The 17,196-nt window shown below is 41.4% G+C and overlaps 4 protein-coding genes and 1 pseudogene across 5 annotated transcripts; 1 reads left to right on the forward strand and 4 right to left on the reverse strand.

The window, feature by feature from the left end:
* Window positions 1-406: 406 nt before the first annotated feature.
* Window positions 407-873, reverse strand: LOC135895636 (histone H2A.J). Its single transcript, XM_065423776.1, has one exon. The coding sequence runs from the start codon at window positions 794-796 to the stop codon at window positions 407-409; it is 390 nt and encodes a 129-aa protein (XP_065279848.1). The 5' UTR covers window positions 797-873.
* Window positions 874-2,755: 1,882 nt separating this feature from the next.
* LOC135874391 (histone H4) lies at window positions 2,756-5,720 on the reverse strand. 2 transcript variants are annotated; one of them, XM_065399235.1, is made up of 2 exons: window positions 5,702-5,720; window positions 2,756-3,069 (listed from the first exon to the last, which is right to left on the reverse strand). In XM_065399235.1, the coding sequence occupies exons 1-2, from the start codon at window positions 5,718-5,720 to the stop codon at window positions 2,756-2,758; spliced, it is 333 nt and encodes a 110-aa protein (XP_065255307.1). The 2 variants fall into 2 exon arrangements, with proteins under 2 accessions (XP_065255307.1, XP_065255387.1); XM_065399315.1 differs by lacking the exon at window positions 5,702-5,720 and having other exon boundaries at window positions 2,756-3,073.
* Window positions 5,721-7,948: 2,228 nt separating this feature from the next.
* LOC135884426 (histone H1-like) lies at window positions 7,949-9,346 on the forward strand. The gene has a single exon (XM_065411795.1). It carries the CDS (start codon window positions 7,980-7,982, stop codon window positions 8,613-8,615), a length of 636 nt encoding a protein of 211 aa, XP_065267867.1. The 5' UTR covers window positions 7,949-7,979; the 3' UTR covers window positions 8,616-9,346.
* Window positions 9,347-9,417: 71 nt separating this feature from the next.
* On the reverse strand, window positions 9,418-9,657 carry LOC135878885 (histone H2AX-like; annotated as a pseudogene).
* Window positions 9,658-12,619: 2,962 nt separating this feature from the next.
* LOC135883582 (histone H4) lies at window positions 12,620-13,112 on the reverse strand. Its single transcript, XM_065410787.1, has one exon. The coding sequence runs from the start codon at window positions 13,089-13,091 to the stop codon at window positions 12,780-12,782; it is 312 nt and encodes a 103-aa protein (XP_065266859.1). The 5' UTR covers window positions 13,092-13,112; the 3' UTR covers window positions 12,620-12,779.
* Window positions 13,113-17,196: the final 4,084 nt, after the last annotated feature.

Here is a 17,196-nt window from a genome sequence, read left to right on the forward strand (position 1 = left end):
GCTGTAAATACTGACTTCCTGTTGCAAGTTATGCAGTGGGAAAATGATCATTACGCATTAAATTTCAAATTTCCCATGTCATCTTCAGACAAAGTTATCCTCCCCCCCCGCAGTAAGGCACTTTTAGGTGCGTGTGTGAACGGAATGTAATTTACACATTTTGCCCAATTTAATCCACCGCTAGAAAAAAATGAGGGCGAAATCCTGTCCCCGCTGTCAGTTATTTTTGTTTGTTTGATTTTTTGTTACGTTGATTTTTGTAAGAGGGGGATTTCACTGTTTGGCGTACACACGATTCCTACCGGAACTTTTGGAGATAATCAAACCCTTTTTTGACTTTGTGGGTGGCTCTGAAAAGAGCCGTTAGGTTAGTTTTACATTCGAAGTGTTTATTTCTCAGTCAGCTTTACTTGCTCTTGGCCTTGTGGCTCTCAGTTTTCTTGGGCAGCAGCACGGCCTGGATGTTGGGCAGGACACCACCTTGAGCGATCGTGACTTTCCCCAGGAGCTTATTGAGTTCTTCGTCGTTACGGATGGCGAGCTGCAGGTGACGGGGGATGATCCTGGTTTTCTTGTTGTCCCGAGCAGCGTTGCCGGCTAATTCGAGAATCTCAGCGGTCAGATACTCTAGCACCGCGGCCATATAGACCGGAGCTCCAGCTCCTACCCGCTCAGCATAATTACCTTTGCGGAGCAGGCGGTGCACTCGACCCACCGGGAACTGCAGCCCAGCCCGCGAGGAGCGAGACTTCGCCTTAGCCCGCACCTTACCGCCCTGCTTTCCCCGGCCTGACATTTGCAATTCACGTTCTACCTAACACGGTTTGCTCGGGAAAAGAAATGCAAAGTAAGCCAAGGGACACCCAGCAGCCGCCCTTATATTTCTTCCGTTTTCAGACTCAAACTATTTGTGATAGGCTGAAGACTTGCATTCTCTGAACAGCCAATGGGGAAGCAGATCTAACTGACCATTGGTAAAGTGTAATATGCCGGTTGGGAATGTGGTGGGTTTTGCGTCTCCCCAAAAAAGACGCAATAAAATAGAATTAAAAAAAAGAAAAAAAGGGGGTCGGTACCATTTTTTCCCACACTGTTATTGCGGAGCTGCAAAGAATACGAGAGACTACCCTGATTTCAAGCTCATTGAATATCAAGGGAGTTTTCTTTGTGTTTACAGTTTAGAAATGTCTGCAACGGGTCCTCAGTGACATGGAACACTCATTGAAGGTGCTCTTGCTCCTAATTGACTTTATTTGAGGTAAATTTATCAATTAAATTAATTTAAACAAAACCCTAGTCCCCTATCTTCGAGACTATCTTGCGGAGGTAATTAAACCAGGACATTGATAAATGGACCAACTATTGATTTATTTAACAGTAAGGATAGATGTAGTCAAAAAGACTGGCTAAAGTGAGTATTCCATAGCAGCAGTGCATTCAGTTTACAGAAACACACAAGAGCATTTATGTAAATATCTAGTGGGTAGGAAATAATTTTGTCTGAAGACGACATGGGGGAATTGAGATGTAATGCATAACGATCATTCGCCCACAGGGTAACTTTTTACAGGAACAGTCAGTATTTATATATGCATGTCACGTCCCACACGCAACTTTCTTTTCCAGATAGTTATCAGATTTAGGAGAACAAAGGTTTCCAAATGACTAGTGCACCTGTTTGAAAGTCAAATAGAAAATGATTTTCTGAAAATCCCCGGGACCTAGTTTTGTACCGAACTAGTATTCAAAACCACCCCCTACTCCTCCGACCGAGCACAGGTGTGCGTTTAGGTAGCTCCTTGAAGGGGTTAAAAGGACGGTTTGTCATTGTGCAATCCTTGCAGAGCGCGGGCTTTTCAAACACACAAGTTTGTAATTGACTAATCCTTGCACAGCGCGGGCTTTTCAAACTCACGCAAAACTGGTAATTGACTAATCCTTGCACAGCGCGGGCTTTTCAAACGCAGGAACTTGTTTTTAATCCGCGCCAAGCAACCAGATAGAGAACGGATTTTTGCTTCTAAAACTGCCATTTTCTCCCGCTTCCCTCCATCACTCTCCTCGCCGACCTGGGCCAATGCGTGTTTACACGGTAATCTTATGGCTATTCTAGATCAGTCCCCTAACGGCAGCATTTATACGAAGGGAATGATTGGCTCCCTCACTAATCCCCTTTAACTACACTACAAAATGCATCTCCCAAATTGATTTAATACACTATCTAAAAATATTAGCATTATATTAATACCCCCGTAACGCTGCTTTCTAGAAAATGCGCTCGACATTCTTCCCTATAAACCCAACTTCCTGTGCCTCTGCGACTGATGGGGGAACTGGCCAGAGACTGCATCTAAGGACACCATCTACAGCAAAATGGTATTTTCCTGCAAGTGTTTGCTGCTAATCAAATAGCTTCAATACTTTACAACTATTACTTCGATATTCTAAACAAAATATGAACACAAACGGTAGGAGCCCAGTTAGAGTTTGCTGCGTGTTCCCTTGAGCAGTTTTACTTGCGGTTTTCAGACGTTCATGATTCAACCCCGCACCTCTACATAAATGAGCGCTGAAATAGAGATGCATCTGTAGTCTTTCTAATAGTGACAAACTTGTTGCTTAGATCAGAAGTTGTACAAAGTATTTTCCCTCGCCCAACGTCTTCCTTCCCGTGCTCATTATGATACAGCTCTTACTGTGAAAACGTGGGTGGCTCTGAGAAGAGCCGTTGTTAGATATGGAGAGACGAAAGACTTTAACCACCAAATCCGTACAGAGTTCGGCCCTGGCGTTTCAGAGCATACACCACATCCATGGCTGTAACCGTCTTACGCTTAGCATGCTCAGTGTAAGTAACAGCATCGCGGATCACGTTCTCCAAAAACACCTTCAACACGCCACGGGTCTCTTCATAAATCAACCCAGAAATACGCTTGACACCGCCACGACGAGCCAAACGACGAATAGCCGGCTTCGTAATACCTTGGATGTTATCCCGAAGCACCTTCCGATGGCGTTTAGCGCCTCCCTTTCCAAGTCCCTTACCACCTTTACCACGGCCAGACATGACTAACTGAATATTGCCCAAGTCAGAACTATAAACTTTTCTGTCTACGAACCATGTCACTGATTGTGAGCTCGTCTCCCTATATACAATTTGAACCGACCTAATTGAAAACCTTAAAGAGGCGGGTCTATTCTAGTTGTCTTCCCCTTCCTTCGCCCACTGGCCTCTGTACAATGCTCATTCAGAAGAAAAGGGCGGGAGAGCAATCCCCTCCCCCCGCTCACCATTGGCAGTAGACTGCTCCTTTTAAAATTCGGAAATCTTTTGATTACAGATATATACATTTAGTTCTGTAGTATTTCCTGAGATTTTGTATTTATATACATTACTAAATCCTAACTAATTATTGGAATCCCAGATTTTCCAGCAATACTGGTCACTTTAAACTCCTCAAAATAAGAGCCACATTCGAAGTGTGCTTTTTATTTGTCATTGTTGTATTTTCACTTCGGGAGGATCTTCCAGAAAAGTGCTTCACATCATGGCCTATTTCTTTTGAAAACGCTCCTTAGATTTTGGGAGCAGATTGGATTTTAGCTGGGGACTAAAATGGTGGATTTGGCTAACCTTTTCTCACAGGTCAATGAGAACTCACACACTGTATATAGTTAAGGGGGTCATTCTTTAAGTTGGAGGGAGCATGTGACAGACACTGAGGTTCTGGAACTGTGCATATTAGAGAGGCAGTGGACTTGATCTGTGTGGTTATTGACAGTCTTGGACAACAAAACACAGCTGTCCCTAAAGGGCTGTACAGCTGGAGTACAGCTTTGCAGATACCACTTCAAAATGTGTAAAGCTGGAAAATGAATATAAAAGACACAGATAAGCATAAAGCTTCCAAATGCATTGGCCAAAAAATCTGTTCCACACTGGGCAAAAAGGTGAAAAGTTTACAATCCCAGAATTTAGAAGCTAGTAAGGCATTTGGAAATGTCCTATTCCACAATGAAAAACTGAAGCTGAGTGATTTAAGGAAGGGGATGTGAAGTTAAAAGGAGTTTTGTACTGATTAAGAACACTGCAGAGAGAAGAAGTTAGACAGTCGGGAGGAGTGCAAGTATTACATTGTTAAAAATGTAAGTGTTAAAGGGAATGTTGATGACTTTTTTTAAAAAGGCATGTGGAGAGAAGAAATATCTACTAAGATCAATAGAAAAAAGAAAAAGTAACATAGCCGCTAATATTGCTGTCAGAAAAAGAACAGTTTAAGTGTAGCAGCAGCGGTACCTATATTGAAGCTGTCTGAAAAGAATAAGGAAATCAAAGCGGTATCAACATGGACTATTTCTAAAATACAGCAATTAACAGAGCCCCCAGCCCCAAAGTTATCTCACCTGTGAAAAATGTATTCAAAGTTGATATATAAAAATAAAAGTTATAAGTAAGTTTGTTTAACAAAGGAAGGTTAAAGCTGTATTGGCCTGTACTGGAGGTGACTGTGATGAGATCATCCTGATGAGCTTCCCACTTCTAAGAAACTGATCACCACTTGCTGAGTGTTTTGCCTTAAAGATTTGTTAGACCCATCTGCTGAGTAAGTGAACCTCAGTCCAACATACAGCTGTTCAAGTTTAGGTGCATTTGACATTTAGAGATGATAGGAGGCACTGCCAATCAACATAAACTCTGTATTAACCAAGATTTTGGGTAGTGAGTTTTCCTTGATTTTTGAGGAAGTGGTGGTAGAGAGGGGGAAATGACAGAGACAACTATGGGAGGGCATGAAGGATCTTTGTGGGTATACTTTAGCCTCCCCCTGCACCAGCTCTGGGCTCCTCTGCATCTTGCCCCCTGCCCCCAGTAAAAGTGCGGAGGCCAAGGCGAAGAGGGAAGCTGGTAACTGAAGGGTTATGAGGAACAAATCAAGCAGCTGAAGACAAGGTAAACCCCAGATTCTTTATTCCTCTTTGGAGGCTGGTGAAGGGGAGAAGGACTCTGCACAGCCCTGTGAACAATCCATGGAAATAAATGTATTCTGATACATCAGCTCTGAAAAGGGTGAACTGCTCTGTTCTTCTCCAGCCTTGTTTTCATCCACCCCTCAACGTAATCCATACCCCCACCGCTTTTGTGGAATACCAAATTTCAAGACAAATGTCATATGTACATGGATATTAGAACACTATGAATATTGAAATCAGGTCCATATTGGAGGAATAGAATAAAAGAATGCCTTACACAAATTATCCCACAATTATGAAACAAACCTGCCATAGCCCCTGATGCATCAAACTTATTTCCAAGACAATTCTCCATGTCTCTGGATTTTAGAGGAATTTGAATATTAAAATCACCTTCTTAGTGGAAGGGCTGTATATGAGGAACTTTTTGAATCAATGACCCCCAACATTTGTATAACAGAGTGCACCTCTACTCCTCTTTTGATATACCTATATTCAAGATAATATTACTATGCATGTGGACTTTGAACATTTTTAACATCAAAAGTTAATTGGGGGGGTATATTATCACCCACTGATCAAATAACCCCAACTTTGCCACACAATTTTTACCTGCATCTGTAACTTTCACACTATGCATCCGAAGAAGTGAGGTTTTTACCCATGAAAGCTTATGCCCAAATAAATCTGTTAGTCTTTAAGGTGCCACCAGACTCCTTGTAATTTTTACCTGAGGATTGTTGCATCATACCAATTTCTAAGGCAATTTACCTATACATTTGGATTTTATAGAATTTTGAAATATGCAAACAAATCATTGGGATATGTTATATCTCAGGAATCCCTTGACTAACTGAATCTGAATTTGCTTTATATATGTTACCCAAATCCTGCTGCATGCCTGTGCACAACCCTTCATCATTCAGCTACCAGGTCTCCCGGCCTCCTGGCCACTCCATGCATACACCTGGGTCTACTGCATACTGATGGGGCTTTGCACCCCAATAGGTAACATGGGAGCCTGTACAGCAGTCACAGGTGAAAGAACACCTGATGAGAATGAATGAAAACTGAAACAATAGCTCTGATGTGTGAATTTCTCCATTAATCACCGTGAATGTTCTTATATCTCTTCCCTTGTCCCAGTGCCTGGGTGTTTGTGTCATATACTGCATCATATACAGTATTTGAGAGAGAGAGTCATTTTAAGGGACAGACTAAAATAAACTTGGGGATTCATTAGGATACAGCTATTGTTATTTCCAACAAGTCTCTTTGAGCCTTGCTCACATCATAATGTGTGTGGGGTGGAAAACAAAACACAAAGAAACAAACAAATAAAAAAAACCTCTGACATTATTACCAGAATCTTCCCTGGATATTTAAGTAGACACTTGCTTATTACCTGTTAAAGGCTAATCAAATAGTATATGCTGCCTTAATTTTATCTTTCACATTATATTATCTTCTGTCACAGAATCAGCTTCTTTAGGGAATGATTTGTGGACTAGTTTTCACCAGCTTAAACCCCAGATCATCACAAGAAGTGAGAACTGTTACTGTGGAATACAAAGAGAACATAAAGTTTCATTACTTTGGTTAACAAATTTATTAGAGCATAAGCTTTCGTGGGCTACAACCCACTTCTTCGGATGCATCCGAAGAAGTGGGTTGTAGCCCACGAAAGCTTATGCTCTAATAAATTTGTTAGTCTCTAAGGTGCCACAAGTACTCCTGTTATTTTTGCGGATACAGACTAACACGGCTGCTACTCTGAAACCTGTCATTACTTTGGTTGTGAGTGCAAAGTAGGTTATAGATAATTCAGTCCTTTTCTGAAGTGATTGGCTCTGAGAAAAGAAAGAGAGAGACACTCTCTCTCTCAACAATCCCTTTAGCTGTTAAAAAGGCGTCAAAATGAGTCATATTATATTAGTGCTACAGAACATATACAACAGTCTCCTGCAATTCAGATGACTAAATAAAGTGTTATCATTAATTATACCCTTTAAAGAAGCCAGCTTTACATAAGATTAAATTAAGTAGAAGAAAATAATTTATTAACAGAATTTTCCCCTCTAGATAATGTTATCCCTATAGTTTGTTTATACTACAAAATTGTACCTTAATTGTTGTTTTAATCAATAATGCTGTTACCCTCTCCTGTAAAAAGAGAATAAAATACAAAATACTAATTAGCAAATTATTTGCCTGAAACTTTTTTAAAAGGTACTTTTAAAGGGAAAATACAAATAACATTAAAATTACTTTGAAACTGTAAAATGGGCTAGTGTGCTTACCTTCAGATATTTCAGAATAACTGGAAAGGCAAAATATAACAATTATTCGCATAAATGTTCAGAGCATAAACATCCTTTTATAAGTATTTTAAAAGCCCTGCATGATTTTGTATGCGGCACTATTTCAGGAGAATTAAATGATTTTAGGAGGTAAAAGACATTGTTAAGGGAGCCAATTCTTATTCTGTTTTCAAAACTCAGGGACAAGTTTGTGTTACTTCCTTCTCTTCAAAATTAATTTACACTGAGGAAATCCATTCATATAACTAGTTTTATACTCTGACTTGGAGAAAACGCCCTAAAGAATAATATTTCATGGTGAATGTAATTCTATTGACAACTGTACCATTTTCATTTGTAAGTTTAAACAAGTTACCCTGTCCGGAGCTGTCTAGCGCTTCAGGATCCAGAGTTTATGGGCTCTTCTTTAACTCATCTTTATATTCTACAACTGAAAACTCTGTAGGCTTAAAATACCTTGTTTCCCCTTTACCCAGCTAAGAAACTGAGCGATTTGGTAGCAGATATTACGTAAAAATTTAACTTTTTGATTACAAAGAAACACAGTGAACTGCGAGGCCTTTTGCAATGAAATTGGGCGGGCTCTTTACCTCACCAATCAGACCTCAGTTCGTCTCTAAAAATACCAGGCATCTGATCTGCTGCAGTTGTTTCTTTCTGTCCCAGACCGTCAGATACTCTGCCAGTATGTTGGAAACGGCACCTATTGCCTCTCCCCCTGTCACTGCTCCTGGGGAGAAATCCCTCGCCAAAAAACCGAAGAAGGCAGAAGGAGGCTCCAAAGCTCACAAACCCTCGGGTCCCAGCGTGACCGAGCTGATCACCAAGGCGGTGTCCGCTTCCAAGGAGCGCAAAGGGGTCTCGCTGGCAGCTGTTAAGAAGGCTCTGGCTGCCGGAGGGTACGATGTGGAGAAAAGCAACAGCCGCATCAAGCTGGGGCTCAAGAGCCTGGTGAGCAAGGGCACCTTGGTGCAGACCAAAGGCACCGGCGCCTCGGGCTCTTTTAAACTCAATAAGAAGCCTGGCGAGGCCAAGGAGAAGGCGCCGAAGAAAAAGCCAGCGGCAAAGCCTAAGAAATCAGCTGCTAAGAAACCCGCCAGCGCCGCCAAGAAACCCAAAAAGGCTGCGGCCGTGAAAAAGAGCCCGAAAAAAGCCAAGAAAGCAGCAGCTGCCACAGCCAAGAAAGCGGCCAAGAGTCCCCAAAAGCTTACAGCCGTTAAACCCACGAAAGTACCTAAGAGCCCGGGTAAAGCCAAAGCAGTGAAGGCCAAGTCTGTGAAGCCAACTAAACTTAAAGCAGCAAAGGCGGCGCCCAAGAAGTGAAACTGATTAAAGAGGAAAGGAATCTTCTCAGCCAAACAAACCCAATGGCTCTTTTAAGAGCCACCCATCCCTTCCCCAAAGGAGCTGAAACACTGGGATCACTTACTTAATAACCTAACCGTGTCTCCCTTGAAGGGCAGAAACTCCCTTCTCACTTGGTAACAGAAGAGGACAGATACACGGCTCTGGGAAAGGGTATTTCTTAGTACGTTTCTTATCCTACCTCCTCCATATCAGCTTTAGTCCCGCGCTCTCGGAGAAAAACAGTGTGAAATGCTAAAATGTTAGTGATCTATAGACAAAGGTCCCTTTTCTGACCTGGAAGGAGCGGGAATAGGGATCAGAGCCGTAGTTAGTTTGAAAAAACCGCACTTTGCCGGGATTGGCCAGTGAGAACTCACACTGCCCCCCCTTTATAAACGAGATTAAGCGTCTCGCCCAGGCTTCTCTATCTATTTTGGCAAGAACATTTGAGAAGATCAGTGGCTACAAATTATTCCCCCCAGGAAATTTATTTGTTTTCCAATCAGATTTGTGGGCTATTTGGAACTCTACGTTCTTTTCAATCGGTATCCAAGCAGTGGAGAGGGGAACGCTGGTCATTGTTATTACCCTTTGGCTATAATTTACTTTTCATATAGATTCTAATCCATTTCCCACTCTTATGATACTTCTAAATTAATGTTTCCAAAGATGAATCGGGAATAAATAAAAATTCTTTTGTAGTTGTTTCACTCGTCTCAAAAAGTCAGATAATTTCAGCTCTTGCTTGTTAAACTCCTCGTCATTACGGTATGGCAAGCTACAAATGGCGAGGAATGAGTCTGGCTCTCTTGTCTCGAGCAGCATTCCCAGCCAACTGGAGAATCTCAGGGGTCAGATACTCCAGCACCGCAGCCATATAGACCCGGGCTCCGGCATCTACTCGCTCAGCATAATGACATTTCCGAAGCAGACAGTATACACGGCCAACTGGAAACTGCAGCCCAAGAGCGAGACTTTTAGCCCGCCCTTTACCTGACTACTTTCCTCGGCCCGACATTATGACGCAAAAACTATTAAATGCGCCTCACTCAAAAAAAAGGGGGGGGGAGGAATGACACTTTCACACATTGCTTTTATATCTCTTCTCTTTTTACAATAAAACGGTTTATGATAGGCTAAAAAGGTCACAGATCTGTCAACATCCCGTGGGGATGAGGATCTAACTTTAACCAATGATGAGGTACGATGTGAAAGCTTATACGTCTAACAGCCAATAGTTAACCAAAAAAAGCAGGCCGCTAATTTGCATTAATAGTGGGGCGGGCGCCAGTATTCTCTTGTTTTTGCGGTTCAACTAGAAAGAGAGGGTACTTTTAGGACACTCCGTCTCTAACGCAGGAACATAACTCATTTTAAACGTTCCATTTAAAGTGGGAGACACTCATAAAATTTCAAAGCACCCTGCCTAAAAGACATTTTGATATGAATAATTACCTTATATAAAATATCGAAACTATGTTGATTGCGTGCTTAACCACCGGTATTTAACGTTTGCCTCAGCAAGTTTCTCACGGGAAGATTGATTAAAGGTGTTCTTCCTCCTTTATTTGGTTTATGAACTATGCTTATAAACAAAAGCGCGCACACCCAAATGGATGGCGAATCTGTTTGTAAATCAAACAGGAAACCCTAGGGAATAGTTTGGTACCGAATGCGTATTCAAAACCACTCCCCGCGACAGACTGCAGGGGCGTTTAGATATAGCTCCTTTAACTGGTAAAATAGGACAGGTTGGGATTGGGCAATCTTTGCACAGCGCGATGTTTTCAAACGTACAAAAGGGTTTATCACCGCCCAATCCTTGCAGAGCGCGGGCTTTTCAAATTTACGAAAGGGTTTAGTTTAATCACCTCCCAGATGCAGAAGGAGGTGTTGCTTATAACTCACCAACAATTTTGCTTCTCTGACTGTCCTGGCTTTTGTCACTTGGAGACTGAAGCCGATGTGCCACGGCCACAGACATCTTCCATCCATTACACTACTAAACTGTGCCTTTTCCCACGTACTCCCCTAAATGTGGATTATATAAAGAGACTATGCTTGGCTCCCGCACTAATCCCAGTTACCTAATTTGGAAAATGCAACTTCCAAATTAATTTCTGTAATTCAGTCTCAAAAGAATATTAGCCACTGTTATGAGGATTAAAGGTACCTCGACAATACGAATTTGTAGCTAGAGCAGCAAAGCCCTCAGTTACGATTATCTTTTTTCGGGGAGTGGATGGCTGGTGCTGGGGTCGGGGAAACTGGCTAAAGAGACTGTGTCTGATGCTCCCAGTCTGCCTCCAACTAAATGCTTTCTTACTCCAGAAAGTGTTTTGAGTCGCCCAACTCAGTAACAAAGATGTAATCCATTAAAATTTATCTGAACACGTTTCAAATTAAGAATTAAATACCATAACAAACGAGCCAAATTAGGTTTTTGTGTATTTTAAATTTCAGCATTTCAGGTTTTCCCAAGTGTGTAAAGGGAGCTGGTGAACACAACCACAGCTGCTTTTAGATATATTTATAGTAGGCAGATTAATAGGAGCTTTTTGCTTCAAATATAGACTACAGCACCAGCAAACAAATGTAGTTTTCTTTTGAGAATGTAAAATAATTTAGGGTCTGGAGTAAAAGGTTTTTCCTTATGTTTAAGGAATTTTTAGAGCAACTCAATTTATACTGAAAGCCTAACTGAGGGATACTGGCTCCTACCATGAGAATGCCGAAAGAAAGTGGGTGGCAGCCATTAACGCAGTTATGAGCTGAAACGTCAGGGCTGCACTCTTCACAGTTTTGGAGGCCAAACATGATGTAAGATATTGTATTGTGACTTTCAAATCTATAAAAGACATAGTAGCTTGCGTTCTCAGTCACTAACGGAACAGGACAATGGAAATGACCAATGATCGGTGATTTAATGTAACAGCTTGCCTCTGCTCATGCCAGGTACCTGTTTTAGATCAAGCTGAAGATAAATCTAAAGGGTTTGATGAAGATTATATATAGTTTCAGGCTAAGTGGACAGAGCATTTTGATATGAAGGACAGACTGGTTTTGAGCCAGTGAAATGGCTTGATGTAAGAAATACTTTTATCCAACTCAACTCACCGACATAGATTCAGAAGTCAGTAATACAGACAGGGGAAAGGGGAGACATTAGGAGCACCAGGACTACGATTTTTTTAAAATTAAACTGAAAAAAGAGTGAAGATTTTTCAATAGACTGATTTTTTGACGTTTTCATCATTTGACCAGATCCTTGCTACTTTGAAATGTTTATTTCTCAGATTGTATTTTGGAGTATCCTGAAAGGGCATTAGAGAAGGACCACCCTCTCCCTTCCAGATTTTGTTGTCTCGTTAGTCTAGGGGAAAAGGAGGGAGAGGGAATTCCTAATATACACGAGTAAATGTCACTCAGAGGCATCGGCAAGGACATATTCTACACTTCTAAATGCCTTCATCCCTCAGCCCCGATAGGAAAAGGAATTTTATTTTGTCTTTAAATCGCCTACAATTTCTACGCGTCCCTCCCTCTGTTCTCCCTTTGTCCCCTTGGACACGAAGCCACCATCGGGGTGGGGGTGGGGTGGGGTGGGTGGGAGGGAAATGGACCAAAACATCCCGTTTACACGTTATAGCTATTCTCCCTTGGTGCCCCTAACGGGAGAATTCATAATGCTTACCTCCTACAATAACTTATATCTTAAAATATTAGCCGCTGTTTTGAGTTTTAAGAATCTAAATAATAGATTTCTAGACAGGTTGGAAGAGGATTCAGCTATCCTCTACCGAGAAACCCATGATGTTCTGCTTGTTAGTCAGAAAGTTGGCTATCAGACTTATGCCTAAGGAAACAAAGGTTGTCTAGCTAACAAATGGTCTCTTAATACAAGTGCTTAATCACCAACGCGGCAGTGAAATTATTCACATGATTTTCTATTTCATTTCCAATACATGCTTTAGCGAGCAGGAACACTAAGACAAATAGTGTACCTAGCTAAAATATAAAGACATACTTTCAGAAAACTCTATTTAGCAACACAACTCTTATTATGAAAATATGGGTGGCTCTTAAAAGAGCCTTTGTGTTTCTTGTCATTTGGTTCTAAAGGTAAGTCAGAAGAAAGGCTTAGCCCCCGAATCCGTACAGAGTACGACCCTGGCGTTTTAGAGCATAAACCACGTCCATGGCTGTTACAGTCTTGCGCTTCGCATGTTCAGTGTAAGTAACAGCATCGCGGATCACATTTTCAAGAAAAACTTTGAGCACGCCACGGGTTTCTTCATAAATCAACCCAGAAATACGCTTGACACCGCCACGACGAGCTAACCGACGAATAGCTGGTTTGGTGATACCTTGAATGTTATCGCGAAGTACCTTCCGATGGCGCTTAGCGCCCCCCTTTCCGAGTCCTTTGCCGCCTTTGCCCCGACCAGACATGTTGCTACCAGTCACAAAACACACTGCGCTTAGGGAACCTGCACTCTCTTTATATGGTCGGTTGACCGACCTGACTGAAAACTGGTACTGAAAAGGGGCGAGGTCTAGTGTTTCTTGTCCTTTTTCCTTCCTTCCTCCGCTCGCCGCTCTCTTGATGCTGGTCGATTGAGAGACAGGTTATTGACCCTCTTTTCTTTCTTTTTCCTCTTTTCCCGCACTCGCCATTTTCTGTATACTGCTCCGTTTAGACTCCACACATTTTCGATTTATATTTCAATTATATTTTATACCGAGACACCTTATAATTCCTACCTCTACTGAATCCCACATTTGTGGCAATGTCGGTCGCTCTCTGAATTGCTTGAAAGCAGAGTCTATTTCAAACTGCATTTTTCTTTTATCTTCTGTTATTGTCGTTTTTTCTATCTGGAGGGTATTCAGATAATAGTGCTTCATATTTGTGGCTATTTTCTTTAGAAAATACTCCTCTGATTTTGAGTGATTTGAAATCTGCGGCAAAATCTGACCAATCAGGATTTCTGACAAATCATCTTTCGCGGCCATTTTCCAAAGAGTACACTGAATTAATATGCTAAGTAGAGCCATGCCCTCATACGCTATATCCGTATTTCGGGTTTTGTTGTTTTTGCGTTTTGTTTTTAATTTCATTTGGAGGTATTTTTATTGTTGATATTCTTTTTGCAGTACATGCAAAAGGATGACTTCATTTGAATGACTGCAGAAATAATCACTCAGAAAACCAGACTCCTTTCCCGTTCCAGAGAAAGGACTCACTCCTCTTCTTCATAGGCATAAATAATTGTTTTATGCTGGGAAGAGTTGAGTTTCTGAAGTGCAAATCTAAAAACTGAGAAAAATACTTTGAAATTGCTACTGTCTATACACATGACAACACACATTGAATAAAATACAATTTAGCTATGAGTCTGCAGCTCTTCAGAAAGCATGGAAATGATCAGAAGGGGTTCTCAAAAACAGAAATATGTCACCTTTCCCCCTTTCTTATCCTCTATTGCCCTCTGATGGGAATTCTTTTTCAATCTGCACAAGTAGCAAAAGATATAAAAAAAATGGGTTTGTTGTTCAGTGCTTACTACTAATAAACAAACATCTATCATACAAGAAAATAATGGTAATAATTAATAATAATAAATACCAGAGAGACAAGGTGGATGATGTAATATCTTTTCTTTGACCAGCTTCTGTTGGTGAAAGAGACAAGCTTTCTCTGTGTAAGCTTGAAAGGTTGGCTCTTTCACCAATATAAGCTGGTACAATAAAAGACATTAAATCTTTTGTCTCTCTAGTATTTATTATTATTAAGTGAGGCGGCAAGGGAGGAATAATAGAATGCAAAGAGCCTCTGGGAGATATAGGGGAGATATGCTATGAGAGAATGTCAAGGGGGAAATGGGGCAAACAGAACCCCTGGTGATAGAGGAGATTGGGGTCCTGGTAGGGGATAGGGGCAAAGGGGAACACATAGAGCCCCTAGCATGAGGGAATGGTGGGGAAGAGTAAATGGGAAGGAGGTAATAATTGTTCACATCATGGCCCCTCCCACGTGTGGAAAATGGGGGAGGGGAAATGATAGGCACAGAAAACTCTTTCAGTGGAGTGGAAGGGACTGGGGGACCTTGGTATGAATGGAGTGGGAAACAGGGAAATAAGGACACACACACAGAGCTTCTGCCATCGGGGTGGGGATGGGAGACCCTGGAATGGGGTGGAAATGGGGTTGGGAGAAGGGGCACACAGAATCTGTGGCAGGAGGGAGATTGGGGAAACCTGTTATGAGGAAAGGAGAGTGTGTGTGTGTGTGGGGAGGAAATGGGGGTGCACACAGAGTACCTTCCATTGTGGGGAAGAAATGGGAAATCCTGGAGTGGAGGGAGGAGGAAATGGGGGGAGGACACACAGAACCCCTGGTTAGGGAGAGATTGAGGGAACCTGTAGTTGCAGGGCTCCCTTAAAAAGAGGGGGATAGGAGGGAAGTGATGAAATGTGTGACCCTCTAGTTCACTTCTGTCAGTCTCATTGTAGGATTACCTGTATTTGGAATATTAGTTTATTTCTACCACCACCTGACAGAAAGGAATATATATTGCCAGTAGAATCTCAGTTACACAAGATATGTTTGCTATATATGAGGTCTAACTATTGGGAAACCTTTTTATTATCCATCATTTTGTTAGTTATTGTCATCTCCCCTCCCCCCCTTCTCAATATATTGAGCTAACATGTAGGGACCTTAATGAAATAAAGGCCTCATAATGCTAGGCACCGTTAAAACAGATGGCAAGTGACAGACTAGGTTGTAAACATGTCTAAAATATAACCTGATACAACTTGGAGACTGAACAAGGAAAAAACAAAACAAAACAAAAGGAACATAAATTCAGTGCAACCATTCAGTGTAATTAAACTTAATTTTTCCACTCAGGAAGTTACAAGTGTGAAACATGAGATAAATGTTTATACTGTATGAGCAGGGTGAAACCTTGTAATGGGTTCAATTAAGATCCCATTGAGATTGGTAGATGTGAACTCATCCTTCAATTAACATAATTGTAAACATAAAATACCAAATGAACAAAGAGAGGAAGACCTGTGGTGTGTCTGTATGTGGCTCATCCACATACAGGATGAGAACCTACTTCTACTGTTTCTCATTACTCAATTCAGAGGTTTGTACTGTAGATCTAAAGTTCCCAACCCAGCTAATAACCCACACTAACTTGTTAGTCTGAGGCTACATCTACACTACAGGGGGAGGTCGATTTAAGATACGCAAATTCAGCTACGCGAATAGCGTAGCTGAATTCGGCGTATCGCAGCCGACTTACCCCGCTGTGAGGACGGCGGCAAAATCGACCTCCGCGGCTTCCCGTCGACGGCTCTTACTACCACCTTCGCTGGTGGAGTAAGAGCGTCGATTTGGGGATCGATTGTCGCGTCCTGACGGGACGCGATAAATCGATCCCCGAGAGGTCGATTTCTACCCGCCGATTCCGGCGGGTAGTGTAGACCAGGCCTTAAAGGTGCCACAGGACCCTCTGTTGCTTTTTACAGATTCAGAATAACACGGCTACCCCTCTGATACAGTGGTCATAGTTCCACATGATGAATTTCTGTCTGCCTTTTTAAAACCATAAGGCTAGATAGATAGATAGATAGATAGATAGATAGATAGATAGATAGATAGATAGATAGATAGATCAGATTAAAATTAAAAGAGTGTTAAGGCTGCATTTTAGTTAGGTTTTTAACCCTGGTGTGCTAATATATCTGTTTCTGTCTGTAGCTAGAGCGGATAGATTGCTAATACTAATTAAGAATCAAAACAGGAATGCCATCTCCAAAGCCAGCTATATTTGCATGGTTACATTCAACTCCGATACTGCCTCTACTAGATTATATCCTTAAGGAAACATAGGTCTCCATGAAGGCCTTGGATCCCAGTCATTAAAAGAACAGAATGTATCTGATCATTACTTTGGAAGAATGTATAATACCATCTGGAGGAATACAAGCACGTATATATTTGTATATATTTATTATATAGCTATATTATATACAATGGCATGCATATATACATCATATATTAATTGCACATTACACAGGAGGGAAAAATCTATGTTAAAGGAAGTTAAGGTTACAAAGTCAAGCACTCAAAATTAGTAAATGACAGTATTGTTTGCCCATGAAACCCTAATTTGTTCCTTTTGTGTGTATAATTTACGATACTGTGATGCTCTAGGATTGAAATATGACCATGTATATCATTGTTGCTACCAGTTAGACAATTGCAACAAAACTTGCATAAATTATATCATGTAAGGTGTCAATGGAAAGTTATGGTTAGCTAAATAAGATTATCATGTTTAAATCCATGTATCATCACTGCATCTGAAGTTATGAATATTGACTATGTATCTATATCTTAAATGTGTTGTTCCTGGGGTAACACCCACAAGGTCGTTTACATCCAGCCTAGCCAGCACACTGTGAATGGACTATTCAAGTTTACATCCAGCCCCAGCCAGAATATGGGTAATTGCTGCCCTGTGAGTCAGCAAGCCAT

This window comes from Emys orbicularis, chromosome 1 (assembly GCF_028017835.1).
Source record: "Emys orbicularis isolate rEmyOrb1 chromosome 1, rEmyOrb1.hap1, whole genome shotgun sequence".
NCBI lineage: Eukaryota > Metazoa > Chordata > Testudines > Emydidae > Emys > Emys orbicularis.